Source organism: Hyperoodon ampullatus (assembly GCF_949752795.1).
Source record: "Hyperoodon ampullatus genome assembly, chromosome: 4".
Lineage (NCBI taxonomy): Eukaryota > Metazoa > Chordata > Mammalia > Artiodactyla > Ziphiidae > Hyperoodon > Hyperoodon ampullatus.
The window spans coordinates 164,527,329-164,546,633 of NC_136917.1; the positions used below are offsets into that span (position 1 = coordinate 164,527,329).

Genomic DNA, 19,305 nt, shown 5'->3' on the forward strand with positions numbered 1-19,305 from the left:
CTGTGAAACTATAACCTGTGCCATAAACATATCCATTATTACCTCCAAAAGATTCCTCCTCAATTGAACGATGAAGATGATAGTGATTGTTTTGTGATAAGAACACTTAACATAAGATATACCCTCTTAGCAAAATTTTTTGACTATACAATACAGTATGGGTAACTATAGGCATTATGGCATACAGAAGGTCTATAGGACCTATTCATATGTATAACTGAAACTTTGTATCTTTTGACTAATACCTCCCCATTTCCTCCTACTAGCCCTTGGCAACCACCAGTCTACTCTCTGCTTCTATGATTAGATTATTTTAGATTCCTCATGTGAGTGACATCATGTATTATTTGTTCTTGTTGTCTGGCTTATATCACTTAGCATAATGCCTTCCAGGTTCATCCATGTTTTTGCAAATGGCAGAATTTCCTTCTTCTTTTTAAGGCTGAATAATATTCCGCTGTATGTAAATACTGCATTTTCTTTATCCATTCATCCATGGATGGGCACTTGAGCTGTTTCCATGTCTTGTTTATTGTGAATAATGCTGCAGTGAACATGGGAGTGTAGATATCTCTTCAGGATCTTGATTTCAATTTCTTTGGATATATACCCAGAAGTGGGATTGCTGGATCATATGACAGTTCTATTTTTGACTTTTTGAGAAACCTCTTACTGTTTTTTATAGTGGTTGTACCAATTTACATCTCCACCAGTAGTGTACAAGGGTTCTCATTTCTCTACATCCTGGCCAACACTTGTTATCTTTTTTTTTTCCCCTGATAATAGACATCCTAACAGGTATGAGGTGATATCTCATTGTGGTTTTGTTTTTTTTATTATTTTTATTTTTTATTGAAGTAGAGTTGATTTACAATGTTGTGCTGGTTTCAGGTGTACGACAAAGTGATTCAGTTATATATATATATATATATATATATATATATATATATATATATATACATATGTATATATACATATATATATATGTATATATTCTTTTTCAAATTCTTTTCCCATATAGGTTATTACAAAATATTGGGTATAGTTCCCTGTGCCACATAGTAGGTCCTTGTTGTTTATCTATTTTTTATATAGCAGTGTGTATATGTTACTCCCAAATTCCTGATTTTTCCCTCCCCCCCACCTTTCCCCTTTGGTAACCATAAGTTTGTTTTCTATGTTTCTGAGTCTGTTTCTGTTTTGTAAATAAGTTCATTTATATCATTTTTTTTAGATTCCACATATAAGTGATATCATATATTTGTCTTTCTCTGTCTGACTTACTTCACTTAGTATGATAATACCTAGGTCCATTCATGTTGCTGCAAATAACATTATTTCATTCTTTTTTATGGCTGAGTAGCATTCCATTGTATATATTACCACATCTTCTTTATCCATTCATCTGTCGATGGACATTTAGGTTGCTTTCATATCTTGGTTATTGTAAATATTGCTGCAGTGAACATTGAGGTGTATGTATCTTTTCAAATTATGGTTTTCTCTCGATATATGCCCAGGAGTGGGATTGCAGGATCATATGGTAGTGCTATTTTTAGTTTTTTAAGGAACCACCATACTGTTCTCCATAGTGGCTGTACCAATTTATATTCCCACCAACAGTGTAAGAGGGTTTCCTCTTCTCCACACCCTCTCCAGCATTTATTATTTGTAGACTTTTTGATGATAGCTATTCTGACTGGTGTGAGGTGATACCTCATTGTAGTTTTGATTTGCATTTCTCTAATGATTAGTGATGTTGAGCATCTTTTCATACCTTTTGGTCAACTGTATATCTTCTTTGGAGAAATGTCTATTTAGAACTTTTGCCCATTTTTCAATTGGGTTGTTTGGTTTTTTGATGTTGAACTGTATGAGCTCTTTATTTTGGAGATTAATCCCTTGTTGGTTGCATCATTTGCAAATATTTTGTCCCATTCTGTAGGCTGTCTTTTCATTTTGTTTATGGTTTCCTTTGCTGTGCAATAGCTTTTAAGTTTAATTATGTCCCATTTTTTTTTAGTTTATTTTTATTTCCATTACTCTAGGAGACAGATCTGAAAAGATATTGCTGTGATTTATGTCAAAGAGTATCCTCTGTACTAGAAGTTTCTCATTGTGGTTTTGATTTGCATTTCCCTGATGATTAGTGATGTTGAACATCATTTCATATACCTGTTGGTATTTATATATCTTCTTTGGAAAAATATCTGTTTAGTTCCTTTGCTCATTTTAATCAGGTTACTTGTTTTTTGCTATTGAGTTGTAGGAGTCCCATATATATATATATATAAAATATATAAATATCTATAAAAATATAAATATATATAAAATATAGAAACATATTAAAAAATATATTTAACCCTTTATTAGGTTTGCAAATATTGTCTCTCATTGCATAAGTTGCCTGTTCATTTATTGATTGTTCCCTTTGCTGTACATAAGCTTTTTAGTTTGTAATCCCACTCATCTATTTTTGCTTTTGTTGCCTGTGCCTTAGGCATCACATCCAAAATATCATTACCAAGACCAATGTTAAGAAGCTTTTCCTCTACATTTTCTTCTAAGACTTTTATGGTTCACGTCTTATGTTTAAGTGTTTAATCCATTTTGAGTGAGTTCATTTTTGTGTATGATATAGGATAAGGGTCCAATTTCATTCTCTTGCATATGGATATCCAGTTTTCACCATTTACTGAAGAGGCTATCTTTTCACCATTGTGTATTCTTGGCACCCTTGATGAACATCATATGACTGTACATGTGTGGGTTTATTTCTGGGCTTTCTCTTCTGTTCCATTGGTCTACATGTCTGTGTTTATGCTAGTACCATGCTGTTTTAATTTTTGTAGATTTGTTATATATTTTGAAATTAGGACGTGATTCTGATTTGTCCTTGCTCAAAATTGGGAGTCTTCTGTGGTTCCATATGAATTTTAGCATTTTTATTTTCTATTTCTATATAAAATGCCTTTGGAATTTTGATAAGGATTGTATTAAATCTGTAAATTACTTTGGGCAGTATAGACATTTTAACAATATTAATTCTTCCAACCTGTGAACATATGATGTCTTTCTATATATTTATATCTACTGTATTTTTTTTTTTTTTTTTTTTTTTGTGGTACACGGGCCTCTCACTGTTGTGGCCTCTCCCATTGTGGAGCACAGGCTCGGGACGTGCAGGCGCAGCGGCCATGGCTCACGGGCCCAGCCGCTGCGTGGCATGTGGGATCTTCCCGGACCGGGACATGAACCCGTGTCCCCTGCATCGGCAGGTGGACTCCCAACCACTGCGCCACCAGGGAAGCCCTGTAATTTTTTTATTAGTGTTTTATAGTTTTCAGTACAAGTCTTTCACACCATTGGTTGAGTTTATGTCTAAATATTTTATTTTATTTTTTGATGCTCTTGTAAATGGTACTATTTTCTTAATTTTGGTTAGTTTATTCTTATTGTTTAGAGCATTTTTCTAATTTAAAGATACTCAGAAAAAGCCAAGTGTCCTCCTCTTTATCCCACACATACCATAAATACTAGATTTTGTAGTAATTATATTGCTTCTGAAAAAAGTGAGATTTTTATATGTATGAATTTAAATGGATTGAATCTCTAGTTGAAACATTTAAAGAAATATACGCTTTATTTTATTTCGTAAAATTCTTGTCCTTCCCACCATTTAGTAATCTATGTTTTGGCAAATCTTTGTTTTTATCTTTATATGGAGTTGTTTTGAATTGCTTCTAAGTATCTGTATTATCTTTATTCTGGTGATATTGTATTTCTTAATGAAACACTGTGATTCCAAAGTCACTACTAAATCAATTAAGTTCATTTAGATTTCTCCAAGGTAAAGATAATTAATAATGTTCTACTAGACTCCGTTTTAAATTAGCACATTATTATTAAAATAGGCCATCCTCATTTGTAACTAAAGTTTCAACAAAATCAATAGCATATATATGGCATATATTTCTTTTCAAAGAAGGCCATTTTAGTTATGTAAGTAAACTGGCCCTCTTTGAAAATTATTACTTGATTTATACTATACAAGATTTTGGCCTTAGGAGTTAGTCACCACTGCTTCTGCAACGGCTCACAACTAATGGTGTATTATAAAGAGAAATGAGGCAACTGCACACAATAACCACTCAGAAAGTAATACCAAGCACATAGTCCCCACTGTTTCCCAGAAAAACTAGCATATTTTGTTTATGAAGCACATTAATCAGAAGATATATTTGACCTCCGGGCTTCACTGAAAAAAATGTTTGTTAACAGTCTAAAAACTCTATATAGTTTTGTTGTATTTGAATTTCTAAATCAAGGTGCTGTAGGCATTGGAATTCATCATCTTGGGCTTTGAATTCTAATTCTCCTACCTACAGGCAAACTTCTCTAAGCTTCATTTTCCTTGTCTATAAAATATACATAGTGATATCCATCACTTAAGGATATCCTAAGGATTAATTAATAAAGTTTTGTGATTTAGGATCTGCCAGGATTAGATATGCTTGCCTTCTGAATGTAGCAATTAAGAATCTGTTTGTGTGTAAGAGAAAACCAGAGCAGTAGTGGCATAAACAAGTAGGTTTTGTTTGTTTGTTTGTTTTCCTGCTACCAAGAAAGCGCACAGATGTGCAGTCTAGAACAAAGACAGTGGGGACCTTACTCCTAGCTAGCTGTCATCCTTAGGGTGTGCCTCTTGTTCTTATAGGCACAAGAGGGCTGCTGCATCTCAAGGCTTTGTGTCTGTTGGTGTCTCATGAAGCTTTACCTTTTATGTCAGGACAAGATTCTTCCCCAGGGACTTTTGTCTGCATGTCTTTGGCCAGAACTGAGTCAATCCCAGCTACATGAGGGTTTGGAGAATCAAAGACTTTTAGTTGGGCAGATTGTTACTCTGAGCAAAATCAAGATTCTTTTAGTAACAAAGAGAGGGTATGGCTACTGGATAGGCAACTAATGTGCCCTTCTCACTTTATTACTTCAGCCCTTTTAATCCAAATGAAGTGGGAATTTTAGGGCACCAAAATTCAGGGACTGAGGCCGCTGTACTCCCTTCTATCCCACACATCCATCACCTTATTCTACATCAAGTGAAGTGAACAAACAATACCAGGATATAATCTATACCGACCTCAGACATCAGCCTAAAGTTGGGCCCCAAAACTGGCATTGCTGCCTTGGTGATTGGATATTGAAGATGACTAAAGTGTTTTCCATGCCTTTTGTCTGAGTCTCAGCAGGCTTGGGTAACCCTAAAAGGAACTGATCCTTTTTTTAACCTTTCCTGCATTAGAGATTGTGAGTATATGGAAAAGTATACTTAGAATCCATTCCATTTTTTTTTCTTTGACTTTTTGGAGACATTAAAAAGACAACTTGCTAAATAAAGAAAAAAGTCACCATTATTGATACTTTCTGTTCATGTAAGGATAAAAATCATTACATGGTAAATACAAGAAAGTTTTCAGAAAGTGGGGATGTCCCTGAGAATATCCCATAATGCCAGGTAAAGCACTTGGTATCATGCCTGGCACATAGTAAATATTGCTGCCATTGTGGTTAAAACCTACAAACAATTTGTCATAGGCAAGAATAGTTCATATGTTTCCAATAACCAGACTTAAACTTCCTAGAATTTAAATTGTTCTTTATAGTGGTTGCTTAACTCATATGAAAAAATGACTTCTGAGTGTCTTAATTCATTGCCTTTCATTGTCTACAGTAAACTGTATTTGTAACCAAGCTGATAAATTTTCTCTATTATTTACATAGATGTAAATACTGCCCCACAATTACATCATTAAGAACTTTAATTACTAACAGTGAGAAGATACTATTTTTTAATTTCTCTGCTAGATATCACCTGATAGATTTGTTCACTCCATTCCTTCTCTTTCCCTCCCTCCTTATTGGCCATATTTGTATTTGCAGCTCTTATGCACATTTTTCAATACTTTTAGCACTTTTAAAGGAAATCTGTAGGCCATTTTCTTCTAAGATGAATAAAGATGGTTGTGATAATTTTTAACTGGGTTATGTATAACCCTTGTAAATTCCTTGGGATGGAGACCAAGTTTCATAGTGGTGGGTTCTTAGCACACACTCTATGTATATGTGATGATGGATTAGCTCTGACTTTATGGGCTATTCTTATAATAAGAAATACTGTCGTAGAACTGGTCCCATGTTTGGCACTGTTGGGAAGATAAAGGTCTACAACAGAAGATTTTTACTCATACATTTTTAAAGGATACCATAAATTAGAATTGACTACAGATGGCCAGCTGCCACATTTAAGAATAAGATGGCCAAGACATAAAAAAATTTAGTGATGAACATTCCACATGCCAAATGCAATCAGAGCCTGGGGGAATTAAGGTTATGGCAGGTTCTGAGTTAAAAAAAATAAATGGGGCTGTTAAATATGAATACCAGGTGGGCACTGATTTCTGAGTTATTTGAACCACTTTTGTCCTTACGTAAACCATAAAACAGTCTGGCTGCTGACCAGAACCTGCAGCTGTGTAGAAGAGACTTCTTTGTACATGTACCAGAAAACAACGAATTATGATAGGCTTAAAGTCTGTTATAGTTTTGTACATGAAAGGGAAAATAAAATTGTTGATGTCATAGGCCTGGGGCCAAAAATGCTGACATATATCTACCTAGCTGGGGCTATAAATATCCAGTTAACTTTTTTTTTTTTACTTTTCGGCCACGCTGCATGGCACGTGGGATCTTAGTTCCCTGACCAGGGATCAAACCCGTGCCCCCTGCATTGGAAGCGAAGAGTCTTAACCAGTGGACAGCCAGGGAAGTCCCAACTTAAAAAAAATTTTTTTTTAAATTGCAGTATAGTTGATTTACAATGTTGTGTTAGTTTCTGCTGTACAGCAAAGTGAGTCAGTTATACATATACATATATCCACTTGTTTTTAGATTCTATTCCCATATAGGTCATCACAGAGTATTGAATAGAGTTCTCTGCATTACTCAGTAGGTTCTTATTAATTATCTATTCTCTATATAGTAGTGTGTATATGTCAATCCCAATCTCCCAATTTATTCCTTCTGCCTCTTTTCACCCCTGGTAACCATAAATTTGTTTTCTACATCTGTGACTCAAGCCCGTTAACTTTTAAAATGGTAATTCTCTTTCATATTTCACATGCTGTTGTCTTTATTCTTTCTAGTGTCTGAACACTTCCTCTCTTCCTATGATATTGACTGCAGTTTGGAAACCAAGAAGGAAGTGGTCCAGTGCATGGGCTCCTTCCAGGATGGGGTAGCTGAGAAGTGTGTTGATTATTTCCAGAGATTCCGACGTTCTACCCATGTGACACCCAAATCATACCTCTCCTTTATTCAGGGCTATAAGTTCATATATGGAGAAAAGCATGTGGAAGTGCAAACTCTGGCCAACAGGTAAGTGTGAGGATCAAATACAAAGTTTTTTTTTTTTTTCTTTTGCGGTACGCGGGCCTCTCACTGTTGTGGCCTCTCCCGTTGTGGAGCACAGGCTCCAGACGCGCAGGCTCAGTGGCCATGGCTCACAGGCCCAGCCGCTCTGCGGCAGGTGGGCTCCTCCCAGACCGGGGCACGAACCCGTGTCCCCTGCATCGGCAGGCGGACTCTCAACCACTGCGCCACCAGGGAAGCCCCAAATACAAAGTTATTTTAAAGCAACAACTTTTAACTAGGGGCAAATTTGCTCCTAGTGGACATTTTGCAATAACTGGAGACCTTTTTGTTTCTTACAACTAGGGTGGAGGGGGTGGAGAGGTGCTACTGGCATCAAAAGAGTTAGGGGTCAGGGATGCTGCTAAACATCCTAACAGTGCACAGGACAATCCTCCATTGCAAAGTGTTCTTCAGCCCCTAATACCACTAGTGCTGAGACTGAGAAGCCTTCCTCTCAAGTTTGTTCAAAGGATTATTCCCTGGTTGCTAGGGGCTTTATTCTTGCCCAGTAGGATTAAATGTTGCCAAGTTTTCATGTGGCCTCCCACTTTCTATATTGAATGACAATAATAGAAACTGTAGACCTGGAAGAAAGCTGAGAATACAGACTTCCCCTCCCCTCTCTACTCATCTCTTTCTTCCTGCACATTCTGAGTGTCTGGGATAGAAAAGTCTGCTTGATGCTTATGTTCTCTGCATAGTAAACACCCTATTCACTGATGTTTGTTCCCAACTTCCCTGCTCTGCCTTGCTCTTTTCTGCACACTTATATCTTCTGCCTGAATATAGCCAAGAATCAGCCAAGGTTGTTACATAAGGGACCTCTGGGTGGGTGGGTGGACTGAATGAGTCTGAGGCCTCCTATCTTTAAGATCACATTATTTCAGAGTCAAGCAGGCAGTCGGGCCCCTCACGAGGCTGTTCTGATGGCTTTAAATTTGTTTCTTTTCTTGATCCTAAATCTTTCTTCTTTTAACTTCATTGGTCTCGTTAGAAAAACAGAAGTTATTTATTTTCCTTTCTCCATGATAAGACTTCAAGCATTTGAAGTCTACTGTCTTTGAGCTAAAGTTCATTAATCATGTTTCCTGCATGAGACAGATTCTAGACACTGTCGTTCCTCATGTCATGCGGTGTTCTCAGCAGACTTACTCTTTTCACACATGGTCTATGAAGAACATACAAATGTCTTTAGTCTGGAATCAAGCCTGGACATTTACTCTTTTTTTCAAGCCCTCTCAGGTTTGCTATTGTATATACATTATTCTTCAAATATGACCATTACTATATACATCAGTAGACCAGTGCCTAGAAAATGTGGCCAAGAACCACACATTTTACACTCCCCACTTGGATTTTTAATCTCAGAATGAATACTGGATTGGAAAAGCTGAAAGAAGCTTCGGAGTCTGTTGCAGCCCTGAGCAAAGAATTGGAAGTGAAAGAAAAGGAGCTCCAAATGGCCAATGATAAAGCCGACACAGTGAGTAGACATTGACACGTGGACCCTATTCATTTTGAATTCCCAGCTCATAAATGTTAATGATGTATGCTCCTTCACTAAATTATAACCATGGAAGTACAAATTATTTATTTCCATTAGAATACCATACTCTTAATTCTATGTAGGAAGAATTGTGTAAATGGACAAAATCAACAAATCAAGGCAAAAATGTGCATTTCCAGCTGGGTCTTTGGTAATTTTTGATGTACTTTTTTGTTTTATATTAAATTAGGTCTTAAAAGAAGTGACAGTGAAAGCACAGGCTGCCGAAAATGTCAAAGTTGAGGTACAGAAAGTGAAGGACAAAGCCCAGGCCATTGTTGACAGCATCTCTAAAGATAAAGCCATTGCTGAGGAAAAACTGGAAGCAGCAAAGCCAGCCTTAGAAGAAGCAGAAGCAGCCTTGCAGGTATATCTTTGTAATATAACAGATGCCACCTTTTAGGGCCTTGGAGGAAGATTAAGGCAGAAAAGATGAATAACAACAAGGAAATGTTCTACCGCTTCAGGTGAGAGCTCTTTCTGCTGGAATGATTTCAAGTAATATTTTCTGCTTGGAGATGTTATTTGATTTTTTTTAGATATTGCACATGGCACCTCACATCTCATCTTCCTCACTCATGAATGATGGGCAGTGTCATATAATGGTGGTCCTGGGTTCTCAGTTCAACTCTGTAACCAATAAGCTATGTGACATTGGGAAAGTCACATAAAATTTCTAAAATAACATTTTTTTTCCCACTCATTCATTGTGGACGTTGGAGTAGGTTGGTAAGATACAACATTCTCTGAGTGTGTGTATGAATTATCCAAATAAAGAACTACTGAGCTAACGTACCACATTAATGTCAGAGTTCCAACACAGTTACTCAGTGCGATTGTGTGGCAAGAACAGAAATGGTGAAATTAGGAAAGAGGTTGGGTTCAGAGAAAATATGTTGAGTTTAGTGAAATAGGCCACACCTTCAAGGGCTGGTCGAGTTTTGAAGACCCAATTTGAGATGTTTTGGACTCACGATTGCTTTTACTTTAGTCTTACTCAACTGCTGCCTTATGTTATTGATTGCTGGCTTAGAATGTGGCTGAAGAAATGGAACACTGCTGATCTGTCCACTGCTAATTCAAGTTATATAACCTCAATTGAACATGCATCATTACTTGATAATGTAATTATTATTTTTCACCACCTTATCAGCACATCACCTGAAACATTTCTAAATGCTTTTGATCCAAGTTAAGTCTTTAAGCTTTCCGAGTCAATATACAACATACTGTATAAGATAATTTCTACTCTTTTGAGACAATGAAGATATTGTCTTCTTTTTCTATCTTTCCAATTTTCATGCTACTCTTTTATGTGATATATCTTTCCTTATTTTTTCTCCATCCCTCCTTGAACTGGCTAAACTGTCCTCCTTAATCCTTGAAGTCCTCCAGGGTTTTTAGTCTCTCAGATTGGTGGGTACCTCATCTCCCTCCCCCACTTTTAAAAAGCCAATTTATGAAGGTAAGGTTGATGTATAAAATGCTGTATGTATTTAATGCGTATAGCTCACTGAGTTTGGGATGAGTGTACACCTATGAAACCATCACCATCTTCAAGGCCATAGATATACCCATCAATGCCCAAAGTTTCCTCCTGCTCCCTTTATTGTTATTACTATTTTTTTGTGATAAGAACACAGCTTAAGCTCTACCCCCTTAACAAATTTTAAGTATACAATAAAGTATTGGTAACTATGGGCATTATGCTGTGTAGTAGATCTCTAGAATTTATTTATGTCACATAACGAAAACTATGTACTCTTAAAAATTTTTTTTTAACCTTTTTATTGGAGTATAATTGCTTTACAATGGTGTGTTAGATTCTGCTTTATAGCAAAGTGAATCAGTTATACATATACGTATATCCCCATATCTCTTCCCTCTTGCATCTCCCTCCCACCCTCCCTATCCCACCCCTCTAGGTGATCACAAAGCACTGAGCTGATCTCCCTGTGCTATGTGGCTGCTTCCCACTAGCTATCTATTTTACGTTTGGTAGTGTATACATGTCCATACCACACTCTCACTTTGTCCCAGCATTCCCTTACCCCTCCCTGTGTCCTGAAGTCCATTCTCTAGTAGGTCTGTGTCTTTATTCCTGTCTTGCCCCTAGGTTCTTCATGACCATTTTTTTTTTCTTTTAGATTCCATATATATGTGTTAGCATACGGTATTTGTCTTTCTCTTTCTGACTTACTTCACTCTGTATGACAGACTCTAGGTCCATCCACCTCACTACAAATAACTCAATTTCATTTCTTTTTATGGCTGAGTAATATTGCATTGTATATATGTGCCACATCTTCTTTATCCATTCATCTGTCGATGGACACTTAGGTTGCTTCCATGTCCTGGCTATTGTAAATAGTGCTGCAATGAACATTGTGGTCCATGACTCTTTTTGAATTATGGTTTTCTCAGGGTATATGCCCAGGAGTGGGATTGCTGGGTTGTATGGTAGAAAACCTTGTACTCTTTGACCATCACCTTCCCATTTGCTTCTTCCTCCAGTCCCTGGCAACCACCCTTCTACTGTCTGCTTCTATGAATGTTTTAGATTCCACATATAAATGAGATCATGCAGTATTTGTCTTTCTTTTTAGCTTATTTCACTTGGCATAATGTCCTCCAGATCCATCCATATTATTGCAAATGGCAGGATTTCCATTTTTTTAAAAGGCTGAATAATATTCCATTGTATGTAAATACCACATTTTCTTTGTCCATTCATTCGTCAATGGACATTTACATTGCTTCCATATCTTGGCCATTGTGAATAATACTGCAGTGAACATGGGGGTGCAGATATCTCTTTAAGATCCTGGACCTCATCCTCCCCCTGCCCCTTTTAAGGTACTCTGGCTTCACCGAGAGTCTCTGATCAACAGAGAGAAGACGATGATTGTGTACCTTCTAAACCTTTATTGAACTCTTGATACCTTACAGCATCATAGGAACTGAGCATATGGTTATCTCAGTTCTTACACATTTACATTTTCCCAAGATTTAAAAGCTTAGCATTTGTTTTGATATTATAAAATATTTTCCAGTATCCTTCTAATTTAGTACTCTCTACCACTAAAATATTCAACATAATCATCAATGCAGAAATGTGTGGGAACAGGGGTAAGGTGAGGGGATATATAGGAGAGGTTTTCAATAATTTCCTTCATTGGTTCTGTCTACATTTTATTGCCTCTTTATGACCTTTTGAAATCTTGAAGTCTGGTACTACTAATTCTTACTAAGAAAGTTCTGGGTACATCCAAACTCTCTTTTGACATCAGCCCACGTAAATCTACACAACAAATAAGGTAACAGCAAAAAATGTGTCTCATCCTATCTCAATGCTCATCTGACTTGACATAAATATATATAAATATGTATTTATATATAACAGCCATATTGCTTTGCCTGCAGAAAGAAACAGGAATCTCATACTTAGCTGAAATAGGTTGCACTTCAGATATACTCCTCTCCTGGACTCTTTTTACCTGGGTACCTAACATAATTGAGCCCAATTCTGTTTGAAAATTCCCCCCTTTAAAGCTAAAGTGAAAATAAACAAATAGGACCTAATCAAACTTATAAGGTTTTGCACAGCAATGGAAACCATAAACAAAACAAAAAGACAACCTACAGACTGGGAAAAAATGTTTGCAAATGATGAGACCGACAAGGGCTTAAGTTCCAAAATATACAAATGGCTCATATAGCTCAATATCAGAAAAACAAACAACCCAATCAAAAAATGGGCAGAAGATCTAAATAGACATTATTCCGAAGAAGACATACAGATGGCCAACAGGCACATGCAAAGATGCTCAACACCACTAATTATTAGAGAAATGCAAATCAAAAGTACAATGAGGTACCACCTCACAGGGGTCGGAATGGCCAACACCAAAAAGTCTACAAATAATAAATGCTGGAGAGGGTGTGGAGAAAAGGGAACCCTCCTACATTTTTGGCAGGATTGTAAATTGGTGAAGCCACTATGGAGAACAGTATGGAGGTTCTTTAAAAAACTAAAAATAGAACTACCATATGATCCAGCAATCCTGCTTCTGGGCATATATCCAGAGAAAACTATAATTTGAAAAGATACATGCACCCCAATTTTCACTGAAGCACTATTTACAATAGCCAAGACATGGAAGCAACCTAAATGTCCATCCACAGAGGAATGGATAAAGAAGATGTGGTATATACATACAATAGAATACTACTCAGCCATAAAAAAAGAATGAAATAATGCCATTTGTAGCAACGTGGATGGACCTAGAGATTATTATACTAAGTGAAGTAAGTCAGACAGAGAAAGACAAATACCGTATGATATCACTTATATGTGGAATCTAAAATATGGCACAAATGAAATTATCTATGAAACAGAAACAGACTCACAGGCACAGAGAACAGACTTGTGGCTGCCAAGGGGGAGGTGGGGAAGGGTTCGATTCAGAGTTTGGGGTTAGCAGATGCAAACTATTACATATATATGTATAACTGAATCACTGTACTGTACACCTGAAACTAACACAGCATCGTAAATCAACTATACTTCAATAAAGTAAATTTTAAAACAAACAAACAAATAAAAAGCTAAAGTGAAATAATCATGCCCAGCTCTTTTATATCCACTTTAATTTGATCTTTCTTTCTCTATTGGCAGGTATTATATTTCTCTCCTTTCTTTTATAGCCAAGCATCTCAAATTAAGGTCTATCTGCAATTTCCAGTTCTTTACCACAAATTCCCCTTCACTTCCAGCTGTCTAGAATTCACAAATGCTAGTGTGTTGAAACAAACCTTTTCAAAGTAGATAGTTCCATTCCTAATGACCAAGTTCAGTGGTTTTCTTCTTTTTTGTCCCAATTCTCATAGAAAAGATCATTAGCTTTGATGTGAAGGGGGTAGTGTACCTTTCCTTGACAGGAGGGATGCCAATACAAATCGGATGGAAGGTTTTTCAAGACCTAGAAGGAATGAATGTACACTGTGTCCTAGAAATAGGACAGTGTCATATGCTTATCTTTAATATTTTTCCAGTGTTTATTCCATAAAGAGTTTTATAGAACAGTTATGGACTACAACAAGTCTAGGTGACTATTAAGTAATTTTCTGTATAAGAATCTCTGTACTAGAAATGGAACAGAACTTTTCTAAGAGCTTAGTGAAATTCCTATTGCTCAAGTTCCATCATTTAAAGGTTAGTTTCCAGCTAAGAAACCTCTAAATTATTCAATCTGGCAGCCCTAAGGCTACAACTAGTGTCAGTCCCCGGTGACAAGTCTTAAGAGAGAGAGGCAGATTCTTGACCTATATAACTAATGAGTAAAAAAAAGCACTGCAAATTCTGGAGTTTTCCTGGTTTAGAATCCCTGGAATCTACTTAAGTGCTGACGATTCTTTTCCTTTCAGATAACAGTTTTTTTCTGAGGCTAAGTTGTCGTTACAGTTTTAGAGAAGTCACAGCTCCTTATCAGCTGGCGAACACGTCTCTCACTATATCTCCTTTGGCTGTCACTTTGAATTGTAAAAATGTGACCTTTGGGGGATGTGTGGTTTTTCTTGGGGATTAAATCTGCATCTAGCTCCCATGACTGCATCAAACTTAAAACTGCTTGCTTTCCTCTGTTGAAGTAGTAGCCTTTAGAGAGTAAAGGTTTGTTTTCACGTTTCTTGTCTGAGATTGGGTGATGACCTCCTTTCCTCCCCAGACCATCAAGCCTTCTGACATTGCTACTGTCCGCACGCTGGGCCGACCCCCTCATCTCATCATGAGGATCATGGATTGCGTGCTGCTGCTGTTGCAGAGGAAAGTCAATGCAGTGAAAATTGACCTGGGAAAAGGCTGTACAATTCCTTCCTGGCAGGAATCTTTAAAACTGATGACTGCAGGAAACTTTTTACAGAATTTACAGGTTGGTGGTTCAATAATGATGGGCTAGGAGGGGACTCAGACTTCATTAGAGTATCTGGGTCCTTTAATAGAAGACGTTTCTGAAGAGAATCTACTCTGTGGACATATTTTTAACTTACTAATTTTTTTCATCTTTATTGGGGTATAATTGATAAATAACACTTTCATATAATTAAGGTGTATGACTTGATGTTTTGATATATGTTAATACATTGTGAAATGATTTCACCAAAATCCATCCACTAAATCCAATAAACAGCCAATTAAATATCCATCACCTCACATAATTACCATTTTTTCCTTTTTTTTTTCCATTTTTTTGTGGTGAGAGCATTTAAGATCCACCCTCCTAGCAAATTTCAAGTAAACGATACAGTATTGTTAACGATATTCACATTGCTGTACATTAGGTCCCCAGGACCTTCTCATCTTGCATAAGTGACCCTTGACCCTTGACCAACATCTTCCCCTTTCTTCCTCCCCCCAGCTCCTGGCTACCACCATTGTACTCTCTGCTTCTATGAGTTGGACTATTATAAGTGACACCATGAAGGTTTTGTCTCCCTCTGGCTTATAGCACTTGGCATAATGGTCCATCCATGTTGTCACACATGGCAGAATTTCCTTCTGTTTTAAGCCTGACTAATATTCTACATACATATTTTCAACTTATATTTACGTATTTTTTCAGAGTAGAATTTCTCTTTCAAATATAAGACATTGTAAGTATTAGAGCTTTTCCTGGCAGATTTTAGGCATATTAAAACATCATCAGCAACATATTTCAGTAAAAGTTAAAAAAATCATTTTAAGGAACTCAAACATATGTGCCTATATTATTTGCATATGAATACATACATATTTTTATTTCACAAGTCTCAATTGTAATTTTTTGAGTATTAATTTGTATCTTTTAAATTTTATTATGAGGTAACATTTACATATGATAAAATGCACAAATTTGAACTGTATATTGTAAATCAACTACTCTCCAATATAAAATAAAATTTTAATTAAAAAAAGGGTATAGCTTAATGAATATTTACATATGTCTATACCTATTAATGAACACTGAAATCAAGGTTTGTATTTCCAGACCCCAGCAATCTCTTTTGTGTCCCAACACAGTCAGTTATCTCCCCTAAGATAAACATTATTCTGACCTTTATCCCGATAATTAGTTTCACCTGTTTTGAAATTTACGTATATGAAATCATATCACATGAACTCTTTTGTTTTGACCTCTTTCGTTCAACACTTCTGTGAGATTCTTTCTTATTGTTGCACAGGACAGTATTTCATTCTTTTTTCATTGCTACACAGCTTTCCAGTAGATGAATATGCAATAGTGTGTGACAAATGTTTAACAACTAGTTCTCTGGTGAGAAAAAAGAAAAAGCTATGATTTGTAGTGTTTGCCAATTTTCATAGTGTAAATATCCCCACAATGGCTGATTTCAAGCTGCCAAAATAATGTTGCTGAATGTAGAGTTGGGAAGAGGTACATGGTAGCATGCTGTGATAAGGTAGTCCCACTGGGTAGATACAATAAATGTAAATGACCTAAAAAATGTAGATAGTAAAATGTAGCAAAATAATTAGAAGGTGATGACTTTTGACTATACATTATTTTTGTTCAAAATAACATTTAATTGTAAGTTTTTATAATTTAATTTTAAATAATGGCTGTATTTAACAAGTCTGTAAAATTTCTGAAAATTTAGTAATCGTTTCTCATAAATTTATATCAACCAGCACCAGCATGAAATGCTGTAATGTGCTTTAATTTGTTTGTCCTTGTATTGTTGATGGATTTTTGAGATGTTACTAATTTTGGGCTATTATAAATAAAGCTACTATGAATATTGGTCATTTAGTGGGCATGTTATCATTTCTGTTGGCTCTATACTCAGGAGTGGAATTTCTGGGTCTTAGGTTATACATTTAATCAGCCTTAGTAGATAGTGCCAAAGAGTTTTCAAAAATTGTTGTATCAGTTTACATACCCTCAAGCAGTGTATAAGTTGCTCCATGTCTTAACCATTTTCTACTTTTAGCTATTCTGATGGGTTTGTTGTGTTGTCTTATTATTGTGGGTTAGTTTGCATTTCTCTGATGACAAATGATGCTGAAAATCTTTTCATCAGTTTATGAGCCCCTTGGGAACTCTTTGGTTAAGTGCCCGTACATTTAAATGCACAGATCTCCTGTACATTTAAATTTTTTATTATTTTGTAGAATTTATATATAAAATATGGGTAATTTGTCATTTATATGTTTGCAAATATCTTCTCCCACTTTCTGCTTTAGTTGTTCATTCCATTAATGGTGTCTTTTGATAAGGAGATATTCTTAAGTTTAGTATAGTCCAATTTATCAATATTTTCCTTACAGTGCTTTCTGTGTTCTGTTTAAGAAATCTTTGCCCATCTCTAAGGCAGAATAAATGCTTCTGTGTTTTCTTCTGTGTTTTATCTTTAATATTTAGATCTTGAGACAACTAACTGGGAATACCCATCCCCCATCCATAACCCAAGCAGTAACTTCAGCACCGTCCTTCATTCAGTTTTTAATTTATCATTGCCCAAGTGGCTGCTATGGCCAGAGCATCTTGTGAGGTGCCTTACAGCAGCTATAACACCAAGTTGCTTCTGAAACCAGTGGGCCATACAGACTCGTTTCAGATAATTAAAATATAAGCCTCTGTGATGTAAGGGCCACCATGAAGGAATAACATGCTATTTGAATGGATAGGAGGTAGTGATTAATCAGACTGTGAGTGTGTGGAATGGCAGTGGTCCTTGGGTGTGTGGGGGGGAGCTTAAAAAGTGTCCATGGAAAAATGTGCACTTGCCTTATATACCTGGTGCAAAGCCACTGCTCTTGGAAGCTACCTTGCTATTTGCCTTTTGTCACCACCATCCTTCTATTGTTCCCAGATATTCTTCTGGCTTCACTATTTTTCAAGTCTCGTAAAAGAAACTTGCATTTAAAGAGGTCTGAAGGAAAGTGTGTTTTGCTCTGTGTTATGTATGTTCTGTGAAGGCTTATTTCTCTGAATTATTTAGGTGCTAAATTTCTTTCTACTTGGAAAATATTTAATTATCCTTGGTTAGATGATCAAACACTGCTTTTCAAAGATCCAATTTCATTGTTTGGTCAGTCTTCTCTCTTAATGCAAGAAGGCACTCATAATCCATTTCTGCTACTATTTTAAAATTTTATCCCTCCAGAAAAGCACAATTCTCTCATAATCTTGATAGTTCTACGTTTAAAAGTTAATTCATCACCTTGAAGGCCTAATGTCCAAATTATTTTCTTCACATTTCAGGTGAGTTTAGTAGAACCTCCCTCTGAATGAATGCATTAAGCATTTGGTTGCTGCTAAATGCTAAATATTTATGTCTAAATGTATATGCTTTACATTTTTATATACAATGCTAAATATATGTACAATTTCATATGCCTAAGTATATATGAGTTTTGCCTAATAACCTGAAATATCAACAAATATGATGTCATTCATCCATTCTTGGTTTTAACAGTTTTTTAACTGTTTCAGTGGCATTGTGGGCATAATGTGATTATGACTTCATGGAAAGAGGTATTTTGACTTTACTTTACTCCATTCTTCCATAGCAATTCCCCAAAGACACAATCAATGAAGAAGTGATAGAATTTTTGAATCCTTATTTTGAGATGGCAGACTACAACATTGAAACTGCTAAACGTGTATGTGGGAATGTAGCAGGGCTTTGTTCCTGGACCAAGGCCATGGCTTCCTTCTTTTCTATAAACAGAGAGGTGTTGCCCCTGAAGGTAAGCCTCCTAGGTGGAACTGCAGGATGTGTGCCAGCAGGGGGGTCTCTGGGTCAGCTGGGCTTGTCTTTCATGCAACACAGAAGCATCAGGTTTTACTGTACCCAAGTCCACGGGGAGAGCTAGCGATAGACAGGCCGAGCATAGGATGTTTCTTTATTCTCTGTAATCCAACTCCAATCGGTATTGTCTGAGCCTTAAGCATGGACTCTCTACAAGGGTACTAAGTCCATTGTGGGCTGCTGGACACTTTTTTCCCCACAATGTCAACTTGAAAAAAGAAACACAGGAAACTCTAGCATAGGATCCACCGACAATGTCCAAGACCTCCTGCCAGGGACTCCTGTGAATGAGGCAGGGTGGACGCAGTCACTGGTGTCTGGTCTTGGCTGCAGGGACAACATAGTATTTATTCCCTCTCCCTCTTTTGTCCCTCAGGAAAGAAACTGAATATCATCCTTTATTTAAAATGATTTGAGAGCATACCAGTGTTTCCCTTTGAGTAATTGCATTTCTCAGCTTCATTTGTCCACATCCCCCC

At 36.5% G+C, this 19,305-nt stretch overlaps 1 protein-coding gene across 1 annotated transcript in view; it reads left to right on the forward strand.

Moving 5' to 3' along the window:
- DNAH5 (dynein axonemal heavy chain 5) overlaps nt 1–19,305 on the forward strand; it is a gene marked incomplete at its 3' end in the record, with an annotated part of 240,126 nt that overhangs the window by 167,457 nt on the left and 53,364 nt on the right. Inside the window, exons 56-60 of the mRNA XM_079701862.1 lie at nt 7,203–7,434; nt 8,839–8,953; nt 9,207–9,383; nt 14,743–14,946; nt 18,585–18,764. Coding sequence (XP_079557988.1) covers nt 7,203–7,434; nt 8,839–8,953; nt 9,207–9,383; nt 14,743–14,946; nt 18,585–18,764 — 908 coding nt within the window. The remainder of the gene's footprint in view (nt 1–7,202; nt 7,435–8,838; nt 8,954–9,206; nt 9,384–14,742; nt 14,947–18,584; nt 18,765–19,305) is intronic.